Genomic DNA, 27228 nt, shown 5'->3' on the forward strand with positions numbered 1-27228 from the left:
TACCAGTCATATTGAAGCTGCCAGTTTTGGCACACATGCTCTCTGCATTTATTGACTCAAGGGCAGAGGGGAATTTCATCAACATCTCAAATCGCAGCAATAGAGAACTACTAGCCATTAAGTTAGCCCTCAAAGAATGGAGACACTGGCTGTAGGGAGCCACACACCCCTTTGCAATCCTAACCGATCACAAGAACCTTGAATATCTCAAGACAGCAAAGCACTCAACCCACATCAAGCCAGATGGGCTCTGTTTTTTACTCATTTTAAATTGATGATATATCATCCAGGCACCAAGAACACCAAGGCTGATGCACTTTTCAGAATCCACAGCTCCTCACCATACAACTCCAAACCACACCCCATCCTATCACCTGAGTGTTTTGTTCAGGTCATTACCTAGGATTTAGAGGAAGAAATCAAAAGATCTCAACTGCAGACACCTCCAAAGAATTGGGACTTTCAGTGTCTTACCTCCGGCTATCACCCACAGTCCAATGGCCAAGTCGAACGGACCAACCAGGGAATAGGGTGCTTCCTGCAAATCTTCTGCAGGCAGAACCAGGGGGATTGGGCACAATTCCTTCCATGGGCCGAGTATGCACAGAACTCACTCAAACAATCTGCCACTCAACTAACCCCATTCCAGTACATACTCGGCTACTTCGTTGCATCAACAAAGTTACGTATAAACTAGAGCTCCCACCTCACAGCCAAGTTGCACCCACTTTTCATATCTCCTGTTTGAAACCAGCAATCCAAGGTCCACTATCAGCTAACACTCCCACCCAAGAAGCCCCCCACAAAACCTTGAGGGGGAACCCATCTACCAGGTAAACAAGATCCTGAACTCCACACATAGACAAGGACAACTAGAGTACCTGATAGACTGGGAGGGTGGGAGGGCTATGGACATGAAGTGAGTGATGGATTGATAAGTTTAGATGTGTTCAATATTTTCTTATCTTCAGACATAATAGTGTAGGAGATGTTTCTTTACCTGCTTGATAGTTTTGACTGGGACTCCAATCTTCCTCAGAAGAGTCATTAGTCCTTAAATTAAATTCATTATAGACATGAACTCATAATCATTGTTTTATTTTATGGCCTCGGTGCCCTGGCTTTTGGCCTTCATGCCCTCAAAAAATTGACAGCACAAAAGGCCAAGTGGCCTTGCCCCTAAAATGATGAAATTCCAGGCCTGGTTGTGACTTTGTATCTGTATGTCAACTCAGATTGATTTTACAGTAAAATGTGTCTTGAAATCTGACCTTGTGGTGGTTATTATTATATTATCTTTATAAAAGATGTGATGGCGGCACGGTGGTGTAGTGGTTAGCACTGTCGCCTCACAGCAAGAAGGTCCGGGTTCGAGCCCCGTGGCCGGCGAGGGCCTTTCTGTGTGGAGTTTGCATGTTCTCCCCGTGTCCACGTGGGTTTCTTCTGGGTGCTCCGGTTTCCCCCACAGTCCAAAGACATGCAGGTTAGGTTAACTGGTGACTCTAAATTGACCGTAGGTGTGAATGTGAGTGTGAATGGTTGTCTGTGTCTATGTGTCAGCCCTGTGATGACCTGGTGACTTGTCCAGGGTGTACCCTGCCTTTCACCCGTAGTCAGCTGGGCTAGGCTCCAGCTTGCCTGCGACCCTGTAGAAGGATAAAGCGGCTAGAGATAATGAGATGAGAAAAGATGTGATGTTAATTCATGCATTAAAAGGGGTTCAGTAGACAGTGTTTAGTATTGTTTTGAGCTTAACACTGCCAGGTTTAAAAATTTGAAAATGGTTAACAGCACAGAATACTCATTCAAAAATTAGAAAAGTAATCAAAAACTAATTGAAAATAATTACTTACATTACTCAGATATAGTAACTGAAATAGTTACACTACTATTACATTTTAAACAGGGTAACTTGTAACTGTAACGAATTACTTTTCTAAAGTAACCTTCCCAACACTGACCACCACCCCTGGGGGCATCTCGATGTGGTGTTCTATGAAGTGGGTGCGAGTGGGCAAGGGTGAGAACACATTGGAACACTCCTTTTGCAGCCTGGCAACTTCCGTGAGTTGGGATGGCGAGAGGTGGTCTCCATAGGGGACCAGGGCGGGACAAGTGGCAGATTTTGTTTTAACCTCCGGCCCCAGCTCCTCCCTCTCTGGAACTACCATTGCCAATGCCATGGGGATCCCCTCGTTCCATAGTTTGAGCAGATTAAGGTGGTATATCTGCTGTGCCCCACTCATATCCATTTGCTTCACCTCATAGTCAACGTCCCCAACTCGCCGTGTGACCTCAAAGGGCCCTTGCCACTTGATGAGTAATTTAGAGCTTGATGTGGCTAATAATACAAGAACCTGATTTCCTGGTGTGAATTTTCTAAGCCATGTCCCCTGTTGTACAGCTGGGACTGGTGCTCTTGTGCCTGCTGCAAATTCTCTTGGGCTCGGTGTGGAGCTTTGTGCGCAGGTCAAGAACATATCAAATTTCAGTTTTGCTGTCAGAAGGCCCCTCCTCCCAATTTTTCCAGATGATGTCTAGGACGCTTTGAGGCTTGCGCCTAGATAATAACTCAAATGGGAAAAATCCTATGGAGGCTTGCGGGACCTCTCATACTGCAAACAACAGGAGTTCTCATCATTTATCCCACTCACGAGTGTCTTTGCTTATGAATCAACTTCTGTTTGTGTGTGATAGATGCTGGTGCTGATCAGTTTAACCCCCAATAACTCAAAGTTCGCAAACACTTGTGACATGAATGTAGTGTCAAGTCAAGTTTATTTGTATAGCGCTTTTAACAATAAACATTGTCGCAAAGCAGCTCTACAGAATTTGAACGACTTAAAACATGAGCTAATTTTATCCCTAATCTATCCCCAATGAGGGGGGCACGGTGGTGTAGTGGTTAGCGCTGTCGCCTCACAGCAAGAAGGTCCTGGGTTCGAGCCCTGGGGCCGGCGAGGGCCTTTCTGTGTGGAGTTTGCATGTTCTCCCCGTGTCCGCGTGGGTTTCCTCCGGGTGCTCCGGTTTCCCCCACAGTCCAAAGACATGCAGGTTAGGTTAACTGGTGACTCTAAATTGACCGTAGGTGTGAATGTGAGTGTGAATGGTTGTCTGTGTCTATGTGTCAGCCCTGTGATGACCTGGCGACTTGTCCAGGGTGTACCCCGCCTTTCGCCCGTAGTCAGATGGGATAAGCTCCAGCTTGCCTGCGACCCTGTAGAAGGATAAAGCGGCTAGAGATAATGAGATGAGATGAGATGAGTCTATCCCCAATGAGCACGCCTGTGGTGACGGTGGCAAGGAAAAACTCCCTCAGACAACATGAGGAAGAAACCTCAAGAGGCAAACTCCGCCCATGAATATGAGGCGCCTAAGGTTAAAATCTTAGTGCAAGTGGGATACACGATTAAAACACTTTATTACAAGTTACAACCTGCATATTATACAGAGAACCTTGATGAGAGAGATATTTATGAGGATTCGAGTCACAGAAGTGTAAATGCTGCAGATGGCCAACAGGGGGCAGTAGATACATTTACAACTCAACAAGATCATTATTATTATTATTATTATTATTATTATTATTATGTACATTTTCTGTTTATTCACTTTTATCTTCTCAGATCTGCATTTACCATTTCATTGAAGAGGAGAGAAACTGATCTACACACACACACACACACAGTTCTTCTGAAATTGTCTCAGTGGAAATCGATTTCATAGACTTGTTTGAATGGTGCCAGTAATCCTGGTGTTGATTTTAAATAATTCTCTACCTAAATCTAAACCTAGTCCAGACGCATTTGACATGTCCTTCAAAAACTATCGTTGTAACTAAAATTAGTATAAATACACAGGTGATTATAGAAAATTGCGTGCTCTGATTGGTCGAGAGATTCTGACTATTTCTCAATAATCACCTCGAGCGACTCGGCAAAATGGCGGCTGATCACTTCGTCACACTAAAATTGCTCAGAAATTTGGTCTGAAACTATTCAAAGGTAAGGTGGGATTGTGATTTATTTTATCGATTTCAAAACAAAGGATTTTATGTGACTCGGCGTAGAGAAGCGACACAAATCTACGCCGTGCCATTATCATATTTGCATGCCACTTTTGAAGTTTGAAATGAATGATTTTTTAAAAAAATAAATCACCTGTGTAATTATACTAAAACAATTATCTGCCTCAGGCTCAGTGAATATTGGTGAAGAATAATCTCGACCTCGACTTCATCTCGCTTATTATTCACTGACATTAACTTCACCTTTGGCAAAAAATTGTTAAATAACGTTTCTGCAATATTCTAAAAACATTTGCAGTAATAATGCTTTGCTCTGTTATGTGATGTGTTATTGTGGTAATGTTTCTAAATGTTATGTTAAAAATATTTACAAAAAAGACAGAAATGCTGGCAGATTAAATGAAGCCTGACCTGACAAGTCCATATCCATATCCATACCTCACACATCCTGATCCGAACCTGATTCGATCTTTTAACAGATTGACATTTTAGTAAAGTTATAAGAAAATTAAAGTTGCTCTTTGTTTACAATGCAGAAAACCAAAAACAAAAAGAAGATATATATGAATTAAAAGAGCAATAAAAGTTCTAAACCAAAAAAACATGTGCATCAAAAATATGAAAAAGCTCAGCTAATCACTGACAATGTAACCGTGGAAGTAACAGCCCTGTGGACGTTCATGTTGAGTCACTGCTCATCTGCACATCTGCTGTAGCGGTGTTAGGTTTGTTGGCGCAGCAAAACGCATCCAGGTACTTCCTGTACTGCTGCCTGACCTGGAAGTGGAAGAGAAGATGGACAAAAATAGAAAAAAAAGTAAAACAATTTTTAAATTCTATTCAAGTTTGGATCAAAACAAAGTGCGGAGTGCTGACCTCTTGGTTGAAGAGACAGTGGACCAGGAAGATGAAGGTGCCCTGCTGGCTAGCGAAGAACATCCAGACATACCATGATGTAGAATCGTTGGAGAAAAATAAAATAATCCAAGGGCAGCCGAGGATAAAAAACTGGGCCAGGCTTTTAAACATCACACATAGTATGAGTTTTTGATTATTGGTGTTACTCCTCTGTAAGTTCTGAAGTTTCTGCCATATTATAGTGAAGCTCAAGATGATGATGATGATGATGTAGAAGATGAAGTTTAACTGCACAGGAAAAAAAAAATAGTTCAGATGAATTAAATGAAATAGGTGTTATAATGACTTTCATTACCTGTGATTTTTAATTCTTTACTGTGTGTAGTACTTACTGCAAGAATGCAAAGAAAAATTAAATTAACAACAAACGTAGCTTCTGAGTCCCAATTTTCCCTGCATAAAGAAAAAACACGTAATACAATCAGTAAAAAAAATAAAAACAAAAACTTTACCGTCCCCTCAAGATATTTTATAACAGCAGATCCTGGAGTGGTTTGTTTCTCTGATACTACAGCAATTTGCAAACAATTAAAATTATGAAGGATGCGTCCTATTTTTCTTCATTAATAGTTACATTTAATGTTATGAAATGTCTGTGAGACAAGTTACTTCCTGTTCTTACTTACATTATAGCAGCTATAAACAGTGGTTCCCTCACCAGTCTCTCTTTATTCTCGCTCTTAAGTTTAAAGCTAGACTGCCTTTCAGGGTCATAAATAGAATTTTCCCAATGCCCAATTATCTTTGTTTAGTGACCGAAAGCTACTGAATTTGAATCGCAGACTTCCAATTTTATTAGTTTTTTTTTTTAATAGAACAATTAATGACTTTATTTCCACGTGTCCCTAAATTCTCCGCTATTTTTTCCTGCTTCACCATGACCCAATTCAAGATACTACGTCATGCACCACGTGGTGGGCTTTCCCCGTTCACGCAAGGCATTATGGGATACAAATTTGAAACAGGAGAGAAAAATGGAGGATGTGAGTGTAAAAATAAAATGTGAAAGACCAACTGCAATAACAGAAAGCGAGAAGAAAAGACGTTATGTTCTATACGAATGAAAGGAAACGCAGGACCAAACGAATAAATATGGGCGCTCAGCGAGCACCTCGGTGTGATCAGCTGTTCGTTTAGCGACAGAATGATGGAACTGTCAGTGCACGCTCAAAGGGAAACCTGTAGATGGCAGTAATGCAACACTGTGGATGCCAGCTGCCGTAAAACCCAAAAGAAGAAGAAGAAGGTAAACCTGCGGGTGTGCAGACGGACTTCCTCTGTCTGCTTGACTGCGCCAAGCGAGCGATTTCATGCACATTATTTGCTTTAATCCCCTCAAATTAAATAACTTCCCAGCCACAGAATGGCCTGATATTTTGTGAGATATTACAGAAATAAACAGATATCACAATCACCACATTTCATCTCATCTCATTATCTGTAGCCACTTTATCCTTCTACAGGGTCGCAGGCAAGCTGGAGCCTATCCCAGCTGACTACGGGTGAAAGGCGGGGTACACCCTGGACAAGTCGCCAGGTCATCACAGGGCTGACACATAGACACAGACAACCGTTCACACTCACATTCACACCTACGCTCAATTTAGAGTCACCAGTTAACCTAACCTGCATGTCTTTGGACTGTGGGGGAAACCGGAGCACCCGGAGGAAACCCACGCGGACACGGGGAGAACATGCAAACTCCACACAGAAAGGCCCTCGCCGGCCACGGGGCTCGAACCCAGGACCTTCTTGCTGTGAGGCGACAGTGCTAACCACTACACCACCGTGCCGCCCACCACATTTCAGACAGAACTAAATTTCACCGATTTTATGAAATGCAAAGGCCATCTACTTTTAATTAAACAAAAATATGCAGCATGACATGTTACTAACAAAGTGCAAAGTGTAAGCTCCTCTGTCCTGACGATGTCAGAGAATGTACAGTTAGAGCTTCATGTATTTATTAACATATTTCCAATCCAGCTATTCGTATGAAATGTACACTAGATATTGCTACACAGCTAAAAAATTCATAATATGAGTGTGATGGTTGTCTGTCTCTGTGTTAGCCCTGAGATAGACTGGAAAGCTGCTCAGGGTGAACCTTCTTGCTGTGAGACTACAGTGCTAACCATTGCGCCACCATGCTAACCTGTGTATACTGTAGCTGATTCTAGAGACTGCTGTGTGTGAAAATCTTAGGCGATCAGCGGTTTCTGAAAGGCTCAAACCAGCCCATCTGGGACCAACACCCAGGCCACAGTTAAAGTCACACAGATCACACTTTTACTTCATTCTGAGGGTGACCAGACATCCGATTTGGGGTTGTGTGTCCCGAGTCCCGACAAAAGTCTGTCAGGACACGGATATGTCCCGGTTTTCGCCACTCGCGACGTTTGCGACTGAGCAGCATGGGATCATTAGCGGAGAAATGTCTGCATTTACTATTTTGATGAATTGACCGGTGTGGCAGCGGGGGCGTGGTCAAGCGTCGGTCTATGACCGGAGGGCGGAGTCAGGGAAGGTAAGTGGCAGAATCACTACATCTGATGTGAATTAATATGTTTGTGTGTCTTCCCCAGTGACCGCACTCTATATAAGGAGAGAGTGCGAGCTCTCTCCCCAACCAGACGACTGGAGTGTGTGCGTTGGCTGGGAGAGTTAAACGTTTGCTGAAAAGTGAAAATAAAAAGAGTTTTGTGAACTCAGTTCTGATCTGCCGTCCTTCTGTGCTCCACCCAACCATACAGACTGTCACAGTTGTGCTGAAACCCGGGGCTGAGCACAGAAGGACGGCAGGCCAGAACTGAGTTCACAAAACTCTTTTTATTTTCACTTTTCAGCAAATTTTTAACTCTCCCAGCCAACGCGCACACTCCAGTCGTCTGGTTGGGGAGAGAGCTCGCACTCTCTCCTTATATAGGGCGTGGTCACTGGGGAAGACACACAAACACATTAATTCACATCAGGTGTAGTGATTCTGCCACTTACCTTCCCTGACTCCGTGGTCACAGACCGACGCTTGACCACACCCCCGCTGCCACAACAGGAATCGCAAACTTTCCTGGTTACTGGCCCTGTGGCATGGGTGTTTATTTAGCCACATTATTCCAGACAACAGAACGTGTTGCCATGCAACAATCAAATAAAACATTAACAGGCGCGAATGTTCTTTGTCTAGCAGCTAGCAGCAGTAATGCCGCAGCAATTATGCCGAAAAGAAAATGTACCTTTTCCAAAGATTTACAGGGCACCTACCCCTTCCTCCGAGAGGTGCAGAACAATGCACACGAAGCCTACTGCACACACTGTAAGTGTTTTGTTCTTGTACTGAGTTGGGTAGCCTATGTGGCAAATGCTGTGCGCTCCTGTGGGGGCTTTCCTCGGGCTGTCGCCCCTCTCCTCCTTTACTGCTGTTTTGTTTGAGTGTATATTCTCAAATCACTTGTCTTTTTTGTTTCTGTTTAACATACCATTCTGACAGTTTGGCCATATTGCTGTGTTGAACAGCTTGTTGCACCTTCCATTAAAGTGTTCACTTTTGTACACATCTTCTTGCTTTATTCATTCAGTTGTGGGGAATGGTTAGTAAGGTTGATTCTGACCTAGGCTATGTTGAGGTCACATATCTACTTTTTAAGTTCATGCTATAGTGCATACAATTTTAGAGATATAGCCTACATGTGCATATGCATTCTTCTTGGTGTTCTCACAAACAGGTGAAATAAATCAGTTTAAATTTGGCCTATGGACATAGCCTGGCCTATTCTCAGCCATTACAAAATCTGCTGTCTGACCATAATTTAACTGATCTGTATACCACTATGCTACTAGATAACAAAATGCCTGTTTGTTTTATTTCATGTGAGATGTTCATAAATGTGAGCTTCAACAAAATGATAAGAGCACCTCTCTGAGTGTCACGTTTACGTAAAAAAAAGGTGTGCATGCACGAGCATGGTCGCGTGCAAAAGTGTCCTGGTTTCAGACTAGGGAAATCTGGTCACCCTACGTACCTGTATGTTCTAATGCACTGTGCTGCTGCCACGTGATTGGCTGTGTGGATAACTGCATAAACAAGCAGGTCTAAAGGTTTTCCGATTGTAGTGGACAACTAATGTATGGATGAATGTAGCCCTGTGATAGATTGGTGACCTGCCCATGGTGAACCCCGCCAATCGCCTGAGGTTAGCTGGAATTGGCTCCAGGTTCCCCTGTGACCCTGACAAATAAGCGATATGGATAAGCGATGGATGGATGGATGGATGGATGGATGGATGGATGGATGGATGGATGGAATTAAAACAGTTACATAAGTTGTGGTCCACTTATTTGATTGGACAATTGATTGGCCATTCCAAGAGTACTGATATTTCATATAACAGCACTTGCACAGTATCACTCCACTCCTCTGTGTTCACGACATAAAATTCTAGCAATAGTTTGTTAGAATCAGAGCCATGCTGATATTCAGTATAACAGCACTCTTCCCTGTGTGAAATTACTGAAATAAAATGAGGCAATAAACCCACCCAGTTTCCCACACTCACTCGATACATGTTTGGCTTCCAGTAAACCTCAGAAGCATGAACAGCAGAGTCGCCAGAGCCAGGGGCACACAGTATCCAATCACAATTAACCATTTCCAGCTAAACCCCTCCCCCTGCATTGATCTGATATTTGATAGGTTCTTCACAGATATGAAGAGCAGGATGGCTTCAATGAACATCCACAGACCAAATGACAAATAGAAAAAATCCCAAAGCCAGTCCAGTACTAGCTTCCATATCTGTGGAAAGAAAGAAGAATGTTGTTAGAACACCTGGTTAATAGATATTATTGTGAATGGCGCGATGCAGCCATATTGTGTCAGGTTACTACGCACACAAGTGTCGATACAGGCCGATACCTTTTGACTGATAACTAGGTACCCATTTAAATTCATTTCATTTTTATTTCATCTCAGTTAGAATAACTGCCGGCTTTAGGATTTGGGGTTTTAATATTACAGTTTGTGTTGATTTTGAAAGTGTCCTGCCGAATGCATGCAGTTTTTCATACGACTGAAAGACTGCGAGTTTTCATGTTTACACTGAACATGACTTGAAAGAAACCAAAAGCTGTTCATTTGAGTTTATGAATCTTTATATTTGAATGTATACATGTAAATCTATATACGAGTATTTTTTAAATAAATAGTTAAACTTACTTGTTGCATTTCTGCATATTTCATGGGTTATTTCATAGACTGGTAATAGTGAAAGTGTTTATATGTGCTAAAGTCTTTAAATTACTTTAAAAGTTAAAGCCCATTAAAGTGCTAATTTCATTCTGTGTATTGGGTGGATTCGAACACATTCAGAGATTCTGATTTATTTAATGAGTGACATAGTGCATTACGTTAAAGGTTACGTGAAGGTTTTATTATTTATTTTGAATATTTCTAGCTGCTTAAATAGACCCATTAGTGATAATTAGTTCTTTACCTTAAAGCACTGATTTCATCAAAAGAAAGATATTTCTTGCTAATTAAAAGAATTCAGGAGCGCACCTCAGAGCTGGGGGGCACTCCACACACACACACACACACACACACACACACACACACACACACACACACATATATATTCCTGTGCAAAGGTCTTAGTCACATGTAAAGAAATGCTGTAGACCAAAAAATGCCTTAAAAATAATGAAATGAAATGTTTCAACATAGAAAAAAAAAACATATACAGTAGTAATCCCCCCTCTCACATGTGCCTGGATAAAGGACTTTCTTACTAACCGGCCACAGGGCTGTGTGCTGAGCCCCCTCCTGTACTGCCTCTACACCCATGACTGTAGTCCGACCCACAACATCAACAACCTTATCATCAAGTTTGCTGACGACACCACAGTGGTCGGACTCAGATGATCTGCAGGTTTTACTGAGCATCTTACAGAACCAGCCCCAGTTCTTCTGGACACTTTGACTGTCACACTCACTTCTTCATTTTACACCAAAACCCAGCAGCCTTCATTATGTTTTCTTTTTTAATCTGAAAAGTGCTCTCTTATGGAATATGCTGCTCAGGTACAGACTTTTTTTTTTCCTCTAACATTTAATTTTGTCCTAAAAAATGAATGTTTGGAACTCTAAAATGTTTTAGATAACATAGAAGTCAGAAAACAGAAATCTATAACAAAGTTTGTATGAAGAAAAGCAGGGTGCCTAAGTCTTTTGCACAGTTCTATATATAAAATTTAAAATGATTCATTTTTCACTTGCAGGTCAAATAGGGCAACACTCACTGTCTGGGAATATGGCAAGGCCAGGTCAAAAAGCATAACCATCAACAAGCTTATACACAGGTTTATCAGAGCCGTTCTGGTCAATTTTCTGTTCGGCGAACAAAAGGCGAGTGTCAGTATCGACAAAATCAGAAATATAATTCCCACTGCTATAGATGCTGTGACGAAAATGATCCAAGAATGATCCATCTGGAAAGATTAAAAGAAATGATACATCTCTATTATTAAAACTCTTGTGCTTATTAGAGGACTTGTCTTCACAATATGCTCATACAGATCATTCAGTATCCATGGGACACATGCAGTACCTTTTACTGATTTTTTTTTTTGAGCTGGTAAATCAAGTGCAAAGACAAATAAATATCAGACAAGCCCACTGTCACCTAACAAGTGTGAAGAACCAGAAACCAGGTTCCAGAAGATGTAGCTTGAAACCATATCTAGTGCTTGAAATTCAGAAAAAATCACACAAAAAAATCCAAACCTTTTAATGCACTTTAACTGGGAAAGATTGTCCACCAATTTCTAACAGCTGCTACTAATGTGGGAGGTTTTGGAGAAAGCTATCTTCTGTGCTTCCTCAGAAACACATGAAACTAACCACTACCTCTTTTTGAACAGCTGCTTCTTATACAATATCTTGAGGATAGAGCTTACCGTATCCTAGTCACTTACAACTTGCATGATAGTAAAAGTATCCAGACGATCACAAGAGCACACAGTGTGAGTGGAGTTTTTGTCTGTGATGTTACAACCAGCTTCAGCCCAGTCTGTTTCTGTCCAGTTCCCACAGTAGAGAATGCCTGCAGGGTCTAACTCCTAGTGAGGAAGAGGAGGGAATAACCAAAATCTGAAAACTGGTAATTAAAAAGAATAAATAAATCCTCTCAAAGGGAAATAACTTACTCTGATGTGTGTGAACGTGAGATTGAGTGGTTTGGTGAGGTGTGGGTTGGTGGTTTGGAGAAGTGTTACTGATACCACAGCAGACATCATGGTTTCGCTGATAAATGTAGAAGGTGTCAGGATGTCTGACATGTTGGTGTAACTCACAAAGGCCACAGTAACTGAAAAGAAATCAAGGTTAAAACTAGAAGGACACTCAGTAGAGTGCATACCTCCACCAAGTCACATGTTAGAATATCCAGATGTTTACTAATCTGTGTTGTGGATCAACATCAAAATACAATCACTTGAACCTAGGATAACAGTAAAGCTCTACACCCAATTTCATCCAAATCCATTCACTACTTTTGGAGCTTTACTGGGAACAGACAAAAAAAAAAAAATCTTGGATCCACATACATATATGGATTTGCATCAAAATCTAACCAATTGTTCCCTGGCTCAGCTTTCCTCCAAATTTCATCAAAATCCGTTCACTACTTTTTAAGTTATGTTGGGAACAAACAAAGAAGGTTGGCAGAGGTAATAATAATATAAAAGGAAATCTGCTTGGACACTTAGACTTGATACCAATTCTTAAATTTGCCTACTTGAGTAGTTTGAGTTGTTTGTATGGAAAAATAATTAAATGAAGAGATTTTGATTTTACAACAATTAAAAAGAAGGTAAGCACAATTATTCCTGGTCAGATTTATTCTGAAAAAAATAAATAAATCAATAGCTGTGACAGTCACATCTGCACCTGTTGGCATGCTGGACTCCACTTCCCACTTCTGGACTCCACTTCCCAGCATTCAAAGCGACCTTCAAATATGGCCGCCACAGACTACAACACCCATCCTACACTTCCCTGCTCACAGTCCCCTGATTACTGACTGCACACACCTGGACTCAATCACCTGTTTTCACAAACTATTCTGCCCTTGCCTCGCCTGACCTTTGCCTGTTTCTAAATTCCAATTTTTGCCTATGATTTGGTTTGTCTGCCAGTGTTCCTAATAAATTCTGTTTCTGCTTTTACATCCATCTGTCACCTGCAGTCCTGACAGTGACCTTAGAACAATTTATTTCACAGCAGTTAGGAACTGTAACTATAGACTTCATCTTTCCATTAGTCTGGAGTATTAGTTTATTTTGGAGGTAAATATTGGAGCAATGGTTTTGCTCATCTATGTGCAGTGGGGAATTTTACCCAGAGACATGGTAAAAAAAATGTAAAGATCACTACGATACCATTGCTGTTCTTTGAGATCCCAGTCAACTCGATATCCATGGATGCACTGCTTGTGATGAGAGAATGGACTTTATTCACAGAGGTGTTTTGTCCAACAGTAATTACCTGAACCTCTGGAAAGATAGAAATCAAGAGTCAGGATTGTCCTACTTTTTGCCAATCATGTTCAAGTTCTGTATTGTCTTATGATGGAGAATATTCTCTTTTGATGGAGATAACACAACACTGAATGTAATGTAATGGTGTAATGGTGGTGCACATAGACGCAGTGGCTCAGGGCTCTCCTTTTCAGTGCTTTGTTTGGCTGGTTGTGTATGTGTTGTTACTCATCATGATGACATCCTGCTGGGCGAACAGCATCTAAAGCTAGCATGAGCGCCTAAAAATAGGATTATGCAGTGAGTGGACTGTTACAGATGAGATTCTCCACTCCCATAACATCCCGGCGGACACAGCCAGGTGCCCAGGCTCTCCGTGGATTACCTTCCCCACAAGCAGGAGGCAGAGGCAGTGCAGGGACAGGAGGCAGAAGCAAGGCTGCAGGGCCAGCATGCTGGTGAGGTTACAGAGGCGGCCACACAAGCTGCCTCTTCCTAGTATCTTTCTCAACAACACAAGATCCCTTGTAAATAAGATGGACGAATTAAAGCCACAGGTTGCAGAAAATAAGATCATCAAGGACAGCTGAATTCTGCTAATCACAGAGACCTGGCTTCATTCACTCTTTCTGGATGCAGTTATTGAGCTAGCAGGCCACACAGTACCCAGTCATGATGGGACCTTTTATTTCTCATCTCATCTCATTATCTCTAGCCGCTGTATCCTTCTACAGGGTCGCAGGCAAGCTGGAGCCTATCCCAGCTGACTACGGGCGAAAGGCGGGGTAAACCCTGGACAAGTCGCCAGGTCATCACAGGGCTGACACATAGACACAGACAACCATTCACATTCACACCTACAGTCAATTTAGAGTCACCAGTTAACTTAACCTGCATGTCTTTGGACTGTGGGGGAAACCGGAGCACCCGGAGGAAACCCACGCGGACACGGGGAGAACATGCAAACTCCACACAGAAAGGCCCTCGCCGGCCCCGGGGCTCGAACCCAGGACCTTCTTGCTGTGAGGCGACAGCGCTAACCACTACACCACCGTGCCGCCGGACCTTTTATTTATTAATTAAATACATAAAATATGTCCCTATAATATATTTATTTATTCTTCTCTGAAGAATCACCACCTTAACGTTGTGGAGGGGTTTGTGTGTCCCAGTGATCCTGGGAGCTGTGTTGGTGGGGGCATTAGCCCCTGGTAGGGTCTCCCAAGGCAAACTAGTTCCAGGGAAAGGGCCAGACTAAGAGCGATTCATGGACCTTGATGAAACAGCTAAGTAGGAGCTGCAGCACCTCGCCTGGGTGTGGTGGGTAACTGGGGCCTCCTCCTGGAGCCAGACCTGGGAGAGGAGTTTGCTGGTGAGTGTTTGGTGGCCAGGCCTTGGCCCATGTGGCCCGGCCAGGCACAACCTGAAGAAATTACATGGAGCCGCGGCCATGTGGGCTCACCACCCACAATGACAGGCACCAGAGTTGGGTGCATTGTGAACCAGGTAGCAGGAAAAGGTGGGAGCTTGGGCGTGTTGATCCTCGGCAGCACAGACTTGTTCTTAGGATGTGGAATGTCACCTTTCTAGTGGGGAAGGAACCAGAGCTGGTGCGGGAGGTGGAGCGGTACTAACTAGAAATAGTTGGGCTTGCCTGCACACATAGCGCCATTTCTGGAACCAAAATCCTGGAGAGTGGACTCTCTCCTTTTTCAGAGTTGCTCAGGGTGAGAGGCATCAGGTGGGTGTGGGTATACTCACAAGCCCTCGACTAAGTACCACTATGTTGGAGTTCTCCCCGGAGAACAAGAGGGTCATCTCTATGTGACTGCAAGTCACTGAGAGGAAAACTCTGGCCGTTGTTTGTGCTTATGCACCAAACAGCAGTGCAGAGTATTCAGCCTTCTTGGAATCGCTGGGTGTTGTCCTGGAAGGGGTGTTGACTGGGGACTCCATAGTTCTCCTGGGGGACTTCAATGCTCATGTGGGCAATGATGGAGAAACCTGGAAGGGGGTGATTGGGAGGAACAGCCTGCCTGATCTAAACCCGAGTGATGTTTTGTTGTTGGGCTTCTGTGCTCATCATGGATTGGCCATGTTCAAACATAAGGTAGTTCATAAGTGTACCTACTACCAGAACACCTTAGGCCAAAGATCGATGATTGACTTTGTGTTTATATCATCAGATCTGCAGCTGTATGTCTTGGACATTTGAGTGAAGAGAGGAACAGAGCTGTCAACTGATCACCACCTGGTGGTGAGTTGGATCAGATGGCAGGAGAGGCTGCCAGACAGACCTGGCAAACCCAAGTGTGTAGTGAGGGTGAACTGGAAATGTCTGGTGGAGTCCTCTGTTCATGGGGTCTTCAATTCCCACCTCTGGAAGAGCTTTTTTTGCATCCTGGGGGAGGTTGGGGACATGGAATCTGAATGGACCATATTCAAAGCCTCTATTGTAGAGGCACATAGTAGGAGCTGTGGACAAAAGGTCATTGGTGCCTGTCGTGGCAGTAACCTAAGAACCCACTGGTAGACACCAGCGGTGAAGGAAAACATCAAGCTGAAGAAAGAGGCCTTTCAGGCTTAGTTGGCCCAGGTGTCCCTTGAGGCAGCAGGCAGGTACCAGCAGGCCAGAAGGGCTGCAGCTTCAGCAGTTGCTGAAGCAAAAACCTGGGTGTGGGAGGAATTCAGGGAGTCCATGGAGAAACACTTTTGGTTGGCTTCAAGGAAGTTCTGCCAAACTGTTCAGTGACTCAGGAAGGGGAAGCAGGGCTTGCCTCAGGCTGTGCACAACTGAGGAGAACTATTGATATTGTCAGGCAGTGGAAGGAGCACTTTGCGGAACTCCTGAACCCATCCTACATATCTTCCATGGAAGAGGTGGAGTCTGAGGACTCAGGGGAAGCTTCATCCATATCTCTGACAGAGGACACTGAGGTAGTCAAGAAGTTCCTCGGTAGCAAGGAACCAGGGGTGGATGAGATTCACCCTGAGATGCTGAAGGCTCCAGAGATTGTTGGGCTGTCTTGGCTGACATGCCTCTTCAGTGTTGCGTGGAGGTCAGGTACAGTGCCTGTGGAGTGGCAGACTGGAGTGGTGGTTCCTCTTTTTAAAAAGGGGGACCAGAGAGTGTGCTCTAATTATAGGGATATCACACTGCTGAAACTTCCCAGGAAAGTTTATTCCAGGGTGCTGGAAAGGAGGCTCTGACTGATTGTCAAACCTCAGATTCAGGAGGACCAATGTAGATTCCATCCTGGCAGTGGAATGTGGACCAGGTCTTTACCCTGGCAGGGTTGCTGGGAGGTTCATGGGAGTATGACCAGCCAGTCTACATGTGTTTTGTAGATTTGGAAAAGGCTTATGACCATGTCTCCTGGGGGTATTGTGGGGGGCACTGCAGAAGTATGGGGCATCAGGGTCAGTGGTACAAGCCATCCAGTCCTTGTACAACCAAAGTGTGAGCTGTGTCCATATTCTTGGTACAAAGTCAAACATGTTTCTAGTGGGAGTTGGACTCCGCTAAAGCTGCCCCTTGTCCCAAATCCTGTTTGTGATATTCATGTATGGGATCTCAGGGTGTAGTTGGGGTGAGGAGGGTGTCCAGTTTGGTAGCCTCAGAATTGCATCTCTGCTCTTTGTAGATGATGTGCTTCTGTTGGCTTCTTCAGAGCGTGGCCTTCAGCAAGCACTGGGATGGTTTGCAGCCGAGAGGGAAGTGGCCGGGATGATAATCAACACCTCCAAGTCTGAGGCCATGGTTCTCTGCCAGAAAATAGTGGAGTGCTCCCTCTGAGTTGGGAGTGAGTTGCTGCCCAAAGTGAAGGAGTTCAAGTATCTCTGGGTCTTGTTCACGAGTTTTGGTAAAATAGAGTGTGAGCTGAATAGGCGGATTGGGGAGGTGTCAGCAGTAATGCAGGCATTGTACTGGTCTGTCATGGTGAAGAGGGAGCTGAGTCAGAAGGCAGAGGCATTAGGATGCCTCCAGGGTGCCTTTGTTTGGAGGTTTTATGGGCACGTCCAACTGGGAGGAGCCCAGAACATGCTGGAGAGATTATTTATCTCATCTGGCTTGGGGGCATCTTGGGATCCCCGAGGAGGAACTGGGAAGCATTGTTGGGGAGAGGGATGCCGGGAATACTATGCTTAGCCAGCTGCCACCATGACCCAGCCTCAGATAAGCGGAAGAAAATGGATGGATGGATGGATGGATATTTATTTATTTATTTTTGCTTTTGTAAGCAGATGTTGCACTGGTAGAATTGCATCCAATTTCATTGTCAATGCGCAATGACAAAGATATGTTCTCTTCTCATTCTAATGCTATAAGCACAGCTAAACTGAAAAGAAATAAATGGGAGAAGAATATGAGAAATGCATTAAATAAACTGTGTGAACATAATTACACAAGTTTATATCTGTGGTCGCTGGGATTTGGATGGGGAGGATATCTCAATTTCATAGTTGAACTACAAAAACCTTGCAAAACTGATGTTTTTCTTGTTAATTTTCATTCATTCATTCATTGCATATATCCATTGCAGGTGGCAGGTGAGCACCTCCAATGGATATATGCAATGTTAGCTGACATTGGAGAGGTAGGGTCCACCCTGGACAGGTCGCCAGTCTATTATGGGACTAACATAGAGAGACAGGCTACATCCACACTAATATGTTTTCCTTTTAAAATGCATCACTTCCACTACATTTACACCTGGCATCCACACTGCTCTAGTGTCTCTGAGCCCCAAAGCCAGAGTCACTCATTGCATAAGTTACTGAGCCTGACTGCTGATCACCTGATACTTTGCTTGTCGATCACACTTACTTTTGGTTTAGATTTTTCTGGTTCAGTCAGTAAAACCCTGTCTGTATCTGACAGTAAGATGTTGGCGTTATAAATGAAATGAGTTTTCTTCATTTTGTCCTAAGGATGTAAAAACTTTTGCTCCCAACTATAGATTTCATTTGCAGCAGCAGTGTTTAGAAATATGTTCCTTACCTAAAGTTTGTAGAGAAATGTTGATGGATTTGATGGGATCTGTTTTCCTCACCAGCGTAGACACCAAATTCTCAGAGACTTCTAGCACCCAGTTTCCATAGCATAGTAGAATATTCTGGTCAATAATGAAGTCTTTCAAAAGAGTTATAAGCGCCATCATTTTGTTCAAATGAGATTCCACAGTCTGTCCAACAATCAGAGTAAAATCCATGACGTACACATCCAAATGCAATGACCATCTTTATATGAACACACTTCAATTCACAATAAACAATCAACAACATCAAATAAGTCTCACGTCCTGTAGTGGCTCCTGCACTGTTCCGTTCTGAAATGGGGGCAGCGCCCACTCCAGTGCAGACTCTGCTAGCAAATCAACCTAGAGCACAAATTACTGATATTTCTCAAAAATAAAAAGTCATCCAGAAGGCTTTTATACTCACCACTAGGTTTAATCTTTGAAATGCAACATAACTCTAACACAACCTAATCTCAGATACTTCTCAAATAAAATGATCTGATTTCTCATAAAACTTCTGTTGGCTGAAATATCTACTGTACAAAGATATTCAGAAGATGAACATCGCTTTCAAATACAATCCTAAAATAAACACGGCAAAAAAATGATAGCAAGTGAAAATATCTTGAAAACAGTTGAAATGATCTAGAATTTCCTATTAGAAGAATAAAAGACACCAATTCTGAGATTATTAAAACTAGTTCTAGATTGCAACCAACTTATTCTAAGATGTCTTATCAAGTAAAAATATCTGTTATGCAGCAAGATAATTTCACTAGTATTAAGTAATTTTCTCCTCAAATTCAGTTTTCAATTTTTTGCAGTGAAACAACACACAAAAAAGATTGAAACTTGATCACATTTGTCTTATCATTGTGTCCTCAGGGGCAGTTCAGTCATACCTGGCATTTTTCAGGTAGTGTGAGATTCACATCTGAAAAAAGAGCAAAGGACCCAACTTTTATTTTTAGGAAGAAGAAGAACTTTATTCATCACACGTACACTTGTGAAAGTCCTGTCTGCATTTAACCCATCTGAAGCAGTGGACACACACATGCACACACACAGGGAAGTACAGGGAATTCTAACGCTATTAAGATTTCTGTTACGTTTTACATGAAGATTCTGTTAACATGATGCAGCTGTATGTCACTGGCACCCCATATTTAAAGATGTGAATAAAAGTATTTCGATTCATTTGTGCTCAAACAGTTTGAGAGACATTAACCCCATTAACACCCACATGATTCCAGGCATGTCTGATTTGTTTGTGCATCATTTGTGGACAAAAAAAAAAAGGTGCTCAAACAATTTTGGGACTAATGGAATGTTAAGTTTAGGGTGAGTGTTAATTATACTATATGTTTACACTGTTGCACAAACAATGGACAAACGAATCAGGCAAGCTTAGAGCCAGTTGGGAGTTAATGTGGTGCTGGATGACGTCACATCATTAAAACATTTAATGGTTAATCTGTGGTTGGTAGAAGAGAGCAACTGGACTTGCTTGAAAAGTCTTGAAGACGTTTCGCCTCTCGTCCGAAAGGCATCCTCAGTTCTGTCTGTCTAATAGGGAGTATCAAGTATTTATCCTCTCATGGATCATCATAGAATCTGAATCAGAATGCTGATGGCTGCATTGTAGGTACTCTCACAGATGTGTTTCTATGCACTTTGGGATGAGTTCCCTTCGACTGTTGCGGGAGTATGAGAGGACTTCCAGAAAACTGGCAGACATCTTAGCCAGAGAGGATCGTTCATTTTTGTCAACCTGGAACGACCATCACTGAACAGAGATGGGTGTCTATGACATCTATCAGCCACCTACAATGCAGCCATCAGCATTCTGATTCGGATTCTATGATGATCCATGAGAGGATAAATACCTGATACTCCCTATTAGACAGACAGAACTGAGGATGCCTTTCGGATGAGAGGCGAAACGTCTTCAAGACTTTTCAAGCAAGTCCAGTTGCTCTCTTCTACCAACCACAGATTACTATGTACCTGGATGAGTGAGTATCTTCACAGATATTTAATGGTTAAGTTCTCCAAAACTGTTTGAGCATAAATTTAAATTTTTATGAACAAGTGAAATCGAAATATGTTGTTGGTTTTTTTCACTTTCTCAACATATGGGCTGCCAACTTCATGGAGGAACATGATCTACTGCATTATTAACACTCAGTGCGTTTACATGCACATCCAAATCGAGCTACTGTCGGTAATCGAGCTAAGGGTCCCAGCAGGGGTGCCAGAGAAATCCAATCCTACATGCACACAAGGAAATCGAGCTATTGTGTGAGGTACATTGTGCACCCGAGCCACAGGTGGCGCTACACGCCCCATCGTGTTGGTACACTTCCGGTTGTCGTCATGAAGAAGAGCTATTCAAGAGTATAAACAAAGTTATCAGCTCCGTGTTCACAAGAAGAACACATTATATGAGCATATACTAGACTATATGATTCAAAGCTGATGGATTTTACTTAGACCTTGTTTAAATTGCAGTGTGTGTATTTCTCATCTCACTACTTTCTACACTACTAACTACTGTTGTCATGCCGACCGAGGCTGCTGTGTTTCCCGCTTGTGGTCTCGTCACTCGTCACTTCCAGAAGGGGCAGTGCTGAAGTAAGTAGCTCGACTACGTAGCTCGATAGGGTTTACATGCATTAAGTAGCTCGGCTACAATCGCATAATCTAGGTCGCGTAGCTCGATTACGAGAAATCCAGTTCGGTTCGATTTCAGCCGAGCTAAGGTGTTGACATGGCATTTAGAACTTCAATTTCAGTCGAGCTACGGCAGAAATTCGATCTTCTCTATGTGCATGTAAACGCACTGACTAACTAACTCTGATCTACATGAATACACCACCAGTAACGTGAACAAAGTAAATTAACATCCAGTATATTAGTTGACATTAAATGTTAAAGAAGTCTATCTGCATTAGTGATGTAACAATTTAATGCATCAATCAAATCAATCAAAGTCCTTCCCACGCCATGTGGCGCATAGGGCGGCGCCGATCTGTTTCCATAGCCCTCGGCCTCTCGCCTATTACATAGCTAGGTTTACAGGTTATTATTACTTTTTATTATCCAGATTCTTTAGATAGTTAATACTGCATGTCAAACGAATGTAGATTAAATAGTACTGCTAAAATTTAAATGGATTGTCCATGTGAAGGAATACCTTGAATAAAAAAAATGATAAGACATAATACCTGGAAAACAAAACACTTATTGTTTCAATGTGTTTAGAAACAAAAATTATTAACAAGCATCTCTAAAATATTAAATGTTTTAGAAATGATTGATTTTGAACAAAATATAATATTCTTGAAATGTACAGAATCTTCAATTAAAAGAACTAGTTTCTTAAAAGCTGGCATTCATTGGAGTCTGACACAAAATAGTTTTTATTTATATTATTATATAATGAATATTTTTTTATTTTTGTAGAATGTTATACCAGAGATACTGACAACGGCAAACAACCGACATAGCAAAATAATAATGATTTCTGCTAAATAACTTAAATAAACTCAAGTGATTTGGAAGTGATTTAAATTTTATACTTTCCCCACAATGACCTTAAATTAACTGTCCATAGGTGTGGATACAATGAATGAAAGGGTTAAAATATGAAAACAGGAATGATGAAAAATTTAATTCCACCATGTTCCTAAATATTGGCATGAGATAGAAAATCTCATCTCATCTCCTTATCTCTAGCCGCTTTATCCTTCTACAGGGTCGCAGGCAAGCTGGAGCCTATCCCAGCTGACTACGGGCGAAAGGCGGGGTTCACCCTGGACAAGTCGCCAGGTCATCACAGGGCTGACACATAGACACAGACAACCATTCACACTCACATTCACACCTACGGTCAATTTAGAGTCACCAGTTAACCTAACCTGCATGTCTTTGGACTGTGGGGGAAACCGGAGCACCCGGAGGAAACCCACGCGGACACGGGGAGAACATGCAAACTCCACACAGAAAGGCCCTCGCCGGCCCCGGGGCTCAAACCCAGGACCTTCTTGCTGTGAGGCGACAGTGCTAACCACTACACCACCGTGCCGCCCCAGAACTAGATCTTTTCTGAAAACTTCACTCAGATCATGATATGGAATTTGCCTGGAATGGAAGACAAATTTAGGGGCTCAGACGTCTGTGGAGGGACGGTGACCTCTACTGGAGGTTGAGCAGATAATAGGCAAGAAGAGTGGCAGAATGAACTCTATCTGATAATTTTACCAGCAGACCAATTAATGTGAGGATTGTGTTGTTTCAACCAGGGATGGCCCAGAACCAAAGGTGCTTTAGGAGAAGAGATGATCTTAAACTGCTTTCCCTACAATTGCCAGACAGGACCAAAGTTACAAGAGCAGTACAGTGGGTGATTTGAGTCAGAAATGTTCCATTTATAGCATTGGCAGTGCATGGAGATTTAAGCTATTCAAGGGGAATACCAAATTGGAGCGCCAACTCTTTATCCAAAAAATTACCTTCAGCACCAGAGTCAATCAAAGCAAGGAGAGGCATGTAAACTGCTGGTGACACAGGGTAGCTTGAATTTGTGTCTTTGTGGAATCTGAGACAGAGAAAACTGTCTGGCTTGATAATATTCCCACAACTACTGGTGAGTCCTGTCATACTGGTCAGACTGGACAGGCAGCTAGGAAGTGACCAAGCTCATCCACTCTAAACCTGCAGAGGCACTCAGCAGGAAAAAGATTTGCTTGACCCAACTGTATGGGTTATTTTTCTGAAGTAATAGGAAGTGAAGAGACTCAGGTCTCAGGGCTTGAGCAAACTCCAGTTTTCACAAGGGATGGCAGAAGAGGAGTGGTGAGTGGTGTTGGAAACTGACCAGCCTTCTCCCTGCGTTGTTCACATAGCCAATTATCTAGTGCCAATTATCAATTATCCCCTGTAAGGCCAGGTTGTTCCAGCCAGCATCTGCTGCCAGCATACTAAACTCCACTGAGTAATCAGCCAGACTTCTTGTCCCCTGGAGAAGATTTAGCAAATGTTTTGAGGCATCTCCACAATGATCAGGATGATCAAACACACTTTTCACCTTCGCAACAAAGTCTTTTAGCCAAAGAGTGCAAGGCTGATTAGCTTTTATTGCTTCCACCTAAGCCAAAGCCCTTCACCTCAGTAATCCCACAATGTAATGCACCTTGGATGGGCCTGGAGGGAAAGTCAACAGGTGCTGGATAAACACCAGGGAGCACTGGATGAGGAAGCTTCTGCATTTATTCAAGTCTCCAGCAAAGGGTTCTGGGTATGGAGCATACAATTATCTGGGTGAAGGAGACACTGAAGGTGGAGTTGTAGGAGCAAGCTGACTTGGCTGAGCTGCAGAAGTGAGTTAATTAGTTGGCAAGGTAACTTGTTTGGTTAATTGAGTCATTTGATCTACCATTGCCTGATGGTGGTTTGTGAGGGTTTGAATGAGCTGTTCATGTTTACAAGTAGTAGTCCTTGACTGGAAACTGCCTTTAGAATGATGGCTAGTTCTGGGTTTCAATGCACTGGGTCCATGCTGGCCAGATAATACTGTTAAGTGTGTAGACAAGACTGGACCCAAAAGCAAGACTCAAGACTGGCAGTTCAGTCAGTAGGGTTGATTTATGAGACAAAAGCAAGCAGACGATCAGGGGTTTTCCAGGGGATCTGAGTGGACAGGTGGAGCAGGCAGACTGAGGTGGCAGGCAGACAGGTATCAGGAAGGCAGTGGATCAAACTAGTAGACCTAGGCTGAATCCCATTTCACCCCTTGGACCAACCCCTTGGCCCTTCCCCTCCATTTTGCGCGTTCACGTGAAGGGGTAGGGGTATCCCAATCCCAGTTAACGCGGAGGGGTAGGGCTTCTGTACCCCTCCAAACGGAGATTTTCCTGGAGCTGACTCCGAACGAAGGGGTTTGAGTGATTTCCCACAATGCCATGCGGATTTCAGAAAGATGGCGGTTCCCGCGGCGAAAGATTGTCATAAATGTATTTTCTCCATTATTTACGTGTTTTAAGTTGTTATCTGATCAAGAGATCATTTTTTTGTGCTAGACATACATGTCTATAATATATACAGGGTGGGCAAAAAGTAGGTATACACTGTTTTGTGTCCCGATATGTATAAAGTGTATCCCTACTTTTGGTCAACCCTGTATAGTCGGTGCATAAAAGCTCGTTATGAGTATATTAGCAAAATATTTACAAAGGCACAAAATCAAACTGAATAGAATAGTAATATTATAGTAAATTAATCATTGAATTGAGTCCTGTCATGTATTTCATCTCAGTAAATTGATATATTGTCTTGTGACAGTGATACCAATAATGAGATACACATTGTAGTTATGATACATATGTATTCCTTTCTTTGATGGCGCATGCCATGCACCAGAAAAAAACACCACCACATTTATTATGGTGTGATTCTGCTGGGCACCTGGTGGACAGCAGTGTACCAGCGCTTTCATTTTACATCATTACTATATAGTTCGATCCAACTATCTATTATATGTAACTGCTTGTCCTGTACAGGGTTGTGGGCAAACTGGAGCCTATCCCAGGTGACTATGGGCGAGAGGCGGGGTTCACCCTGGACAAGTCGCCAGATCATCGCAGGGCTGACACATAGAGACAAACAGCCATTCACACTCACATTCACACTTATGGTTAATTTAGACCCACCAATTAGCCTAACCTCCATGTCTTTGGACTGTGGGGGAAACCGGAGCACCCGGAGGAAACCCACGCGGACACGGGGAGAACATGCAAACTCCACAAAGTGAACCCAGAACCTTCTTGCTGTGAGGCAACAGTGCTAACCACTACACTACCATGCCACCCTACTATATAGTTGCCATCCAATATTATCAGACATAAGAGTTATTAATATTGATCCATGGTAGTTTAGATTATCTACCACTCAGGGAAGATGCTCATAATTGCTATTGAACTGCAATAGTTATATGTTTACATGAGTGTGCAGAGTAAGACATCATTCAGGTAAAAAAGCATACAATGCAAAGATACATGACACGCTATGAAAACAAAATAGTAGGATAAAAACCTTCAGGAGAAAACCAACTGGAAAACATCCTCCCCGACTGAGTGCAGCGTATGAGCTCTGAGGGTTCGAACTGCAATATTGATATTTAATCTTGATATGTCAAATAGTTGTCTGGTTCCAACTGTCAACTGTCCAACAAGCTCGTGGATGAATAAAACTGTTTTAACTCATTTTATATTAAACTATCATGAATATTTTCTATAAAATATGTTCGTCAATAATCCCATGTCATTTTGGAAAAAGATAATTAAAAATTAAGCGCTTGATGAAAACCCATCTGCCTTATGGAAATAAAGATATAAAATGTGTTTTCCAGTGGAAAAGTGTTTATGAGATACGTTGCCTTGCCCTGACGATTGTGTTCCCTGTGGTGATACACGTACATCATTCATACAGTCACAAAAGCCATCAAAAGTCAGATTGAAGCTTTACCACATTCTCTTAAATATGGTGCTTTGCTCCGCTATAAACAATGTATGAACACACTATCCGTATATATAAAAGGGCAAGGGAAATGCAAACCATATTTTTTTATGTTTTATATGATTTATTTCAAATAAGTGTCGCAAATATGTAGCAGGGTTCAGGTAGCAGTATTACAAACTACTGAGTATAACGGACCAGTTGTGCATTTTTACTTTGGCAACTACAGATTTAATGTACTGTTTCTTTTATTCATATCATATTTTTTAAGGTTTTCATTTGACTAACCATCATATGTGTACTTATAAATATCATAAACAGATGCCTTATTTCTTAAAAAGAGATAAACCAGAAGTCAGATCAGAGTATTTGTATCACAGCTTTAACAACAGACACTATTGCAAATCGGCTTTACAGTAAAATAAAGACTTTAAACAGATGAACTAATTTTATCCATAATAAATGTGTTTATCCTTGATGAGCAAGCCTGAGGCAACAGTGACTAGGAAAAACTCCCTCAGACGACATGAGCAAGAAACCTTAAGAGGAACCAGACTCAAAAGCGAACCCATCCTCATGATAACCATAAATATTGATTAGAAATAACTCGTGATTATAAACAACCTGTTTCTATAAGTTAATAGAAGCATAAAAAATATTGTACTACTATTAAATAAAATGTTCGTAAATGGAGCATCAACGTGAAATATAAATGACAAACCCAACACCTCTGTATATGAATAGAGGGACTTACCTTTCAATAGAGGAATCATCTCTCTCTATCTCTTGAGGAGTCTAACTCTCCTGGGTGTCTATGAACACATTCTTGTTCAAAATAAGAGGAAGTGAAAATGGGAAAATGCAAACAGAGCTGTATACTAAATGGGCATTTTTTTTGGACATATCTCTGAATCTAAAATATTTGCATTTGGTACTTTAAAGATACCATTACTGGAGAAGCAGTGCATCATCTTTTGCATTTCTCTCTCTCTCTCTCTCTCTCTCTCTCTTGTTCTCTCTGAGACTGGCCAAGGCCAAAGTAATAAAGACCTGTATAAAATAGCAGACTTAACGATGCAATTAATAAAACAAACTAATGACAGTCTGCTTCCCTAACTAACCAAAAGTGCAGACGAAACACCCACATCCAACAAAAATGGCTCCCAGTGGCTTCAGTGAAACACAAAAAAAGATAATCGTGACACAAAAAGAAAC

General features: G+C 42.3%; 1 protein-coding gene across 2 annotated transcripts; it reads right to left on the reverse strand.

Annotated features, from left to right (window-relative positions):
* Window positions 1-3589: 3589 nt before the first annotated feature.
* Window positions 3590-26791, reverse strand: LOC132866453 (adhesion G protein-coupled receptor E3-like). Of its 2 annotated transcripts, XM_060899221.1 has the most exons (12): window positions 26768-26791; window positions 19401-19432; window positions 18778-18858; window positions 18480-18663; window positions 13379-13492; window positions 12146-12306; window positions 11915-12058; window positions 11240-11428; window positions 9499-9737; window positions 5278-5338; window positions 4904-5173; window positions 3591-4804 (listed from the first exon to the last, which is right to left on the reverse strand). In XM_060899221.1, exons 1-12 carry the CDS (start codon window positions 26784-26786, stop codon window positions 4706-4708), a joined length of 1593 nt encoding a protein of 530 aa, XP_060755204.1. In that variant the 5' UTR covers window positions 26787-26791; the 3' UTR covers window positions 3591-4705. The 2 variants fall into 2 exon arrangements, with proteins under 2 accessions (XP_060755205.1, XP_060755204.1); XM_060899222.1 differs by lacking the exon at window positions 11240-11428 and having other exon boundaries at window positions 3590-4804.
* Window positions 26792-27228: the final 437 nt, after the last annotated feature.

This window comes from Neoarius graeffei, chromosome 18 (assembly GCF_027579695.1).
Source record: "Neoarius graeffei isolate fNeoGra1 chromosome 18, fNeoGra1.pri, whole genome shotgun sequence".
Taxonomy (NCBI): domain Eukaryota; kingdom Metazoa; phylum Chordata; class Actinopteri; order Siluriformes; family Ariidae; genus Neoarius; species Neoarius graeffei.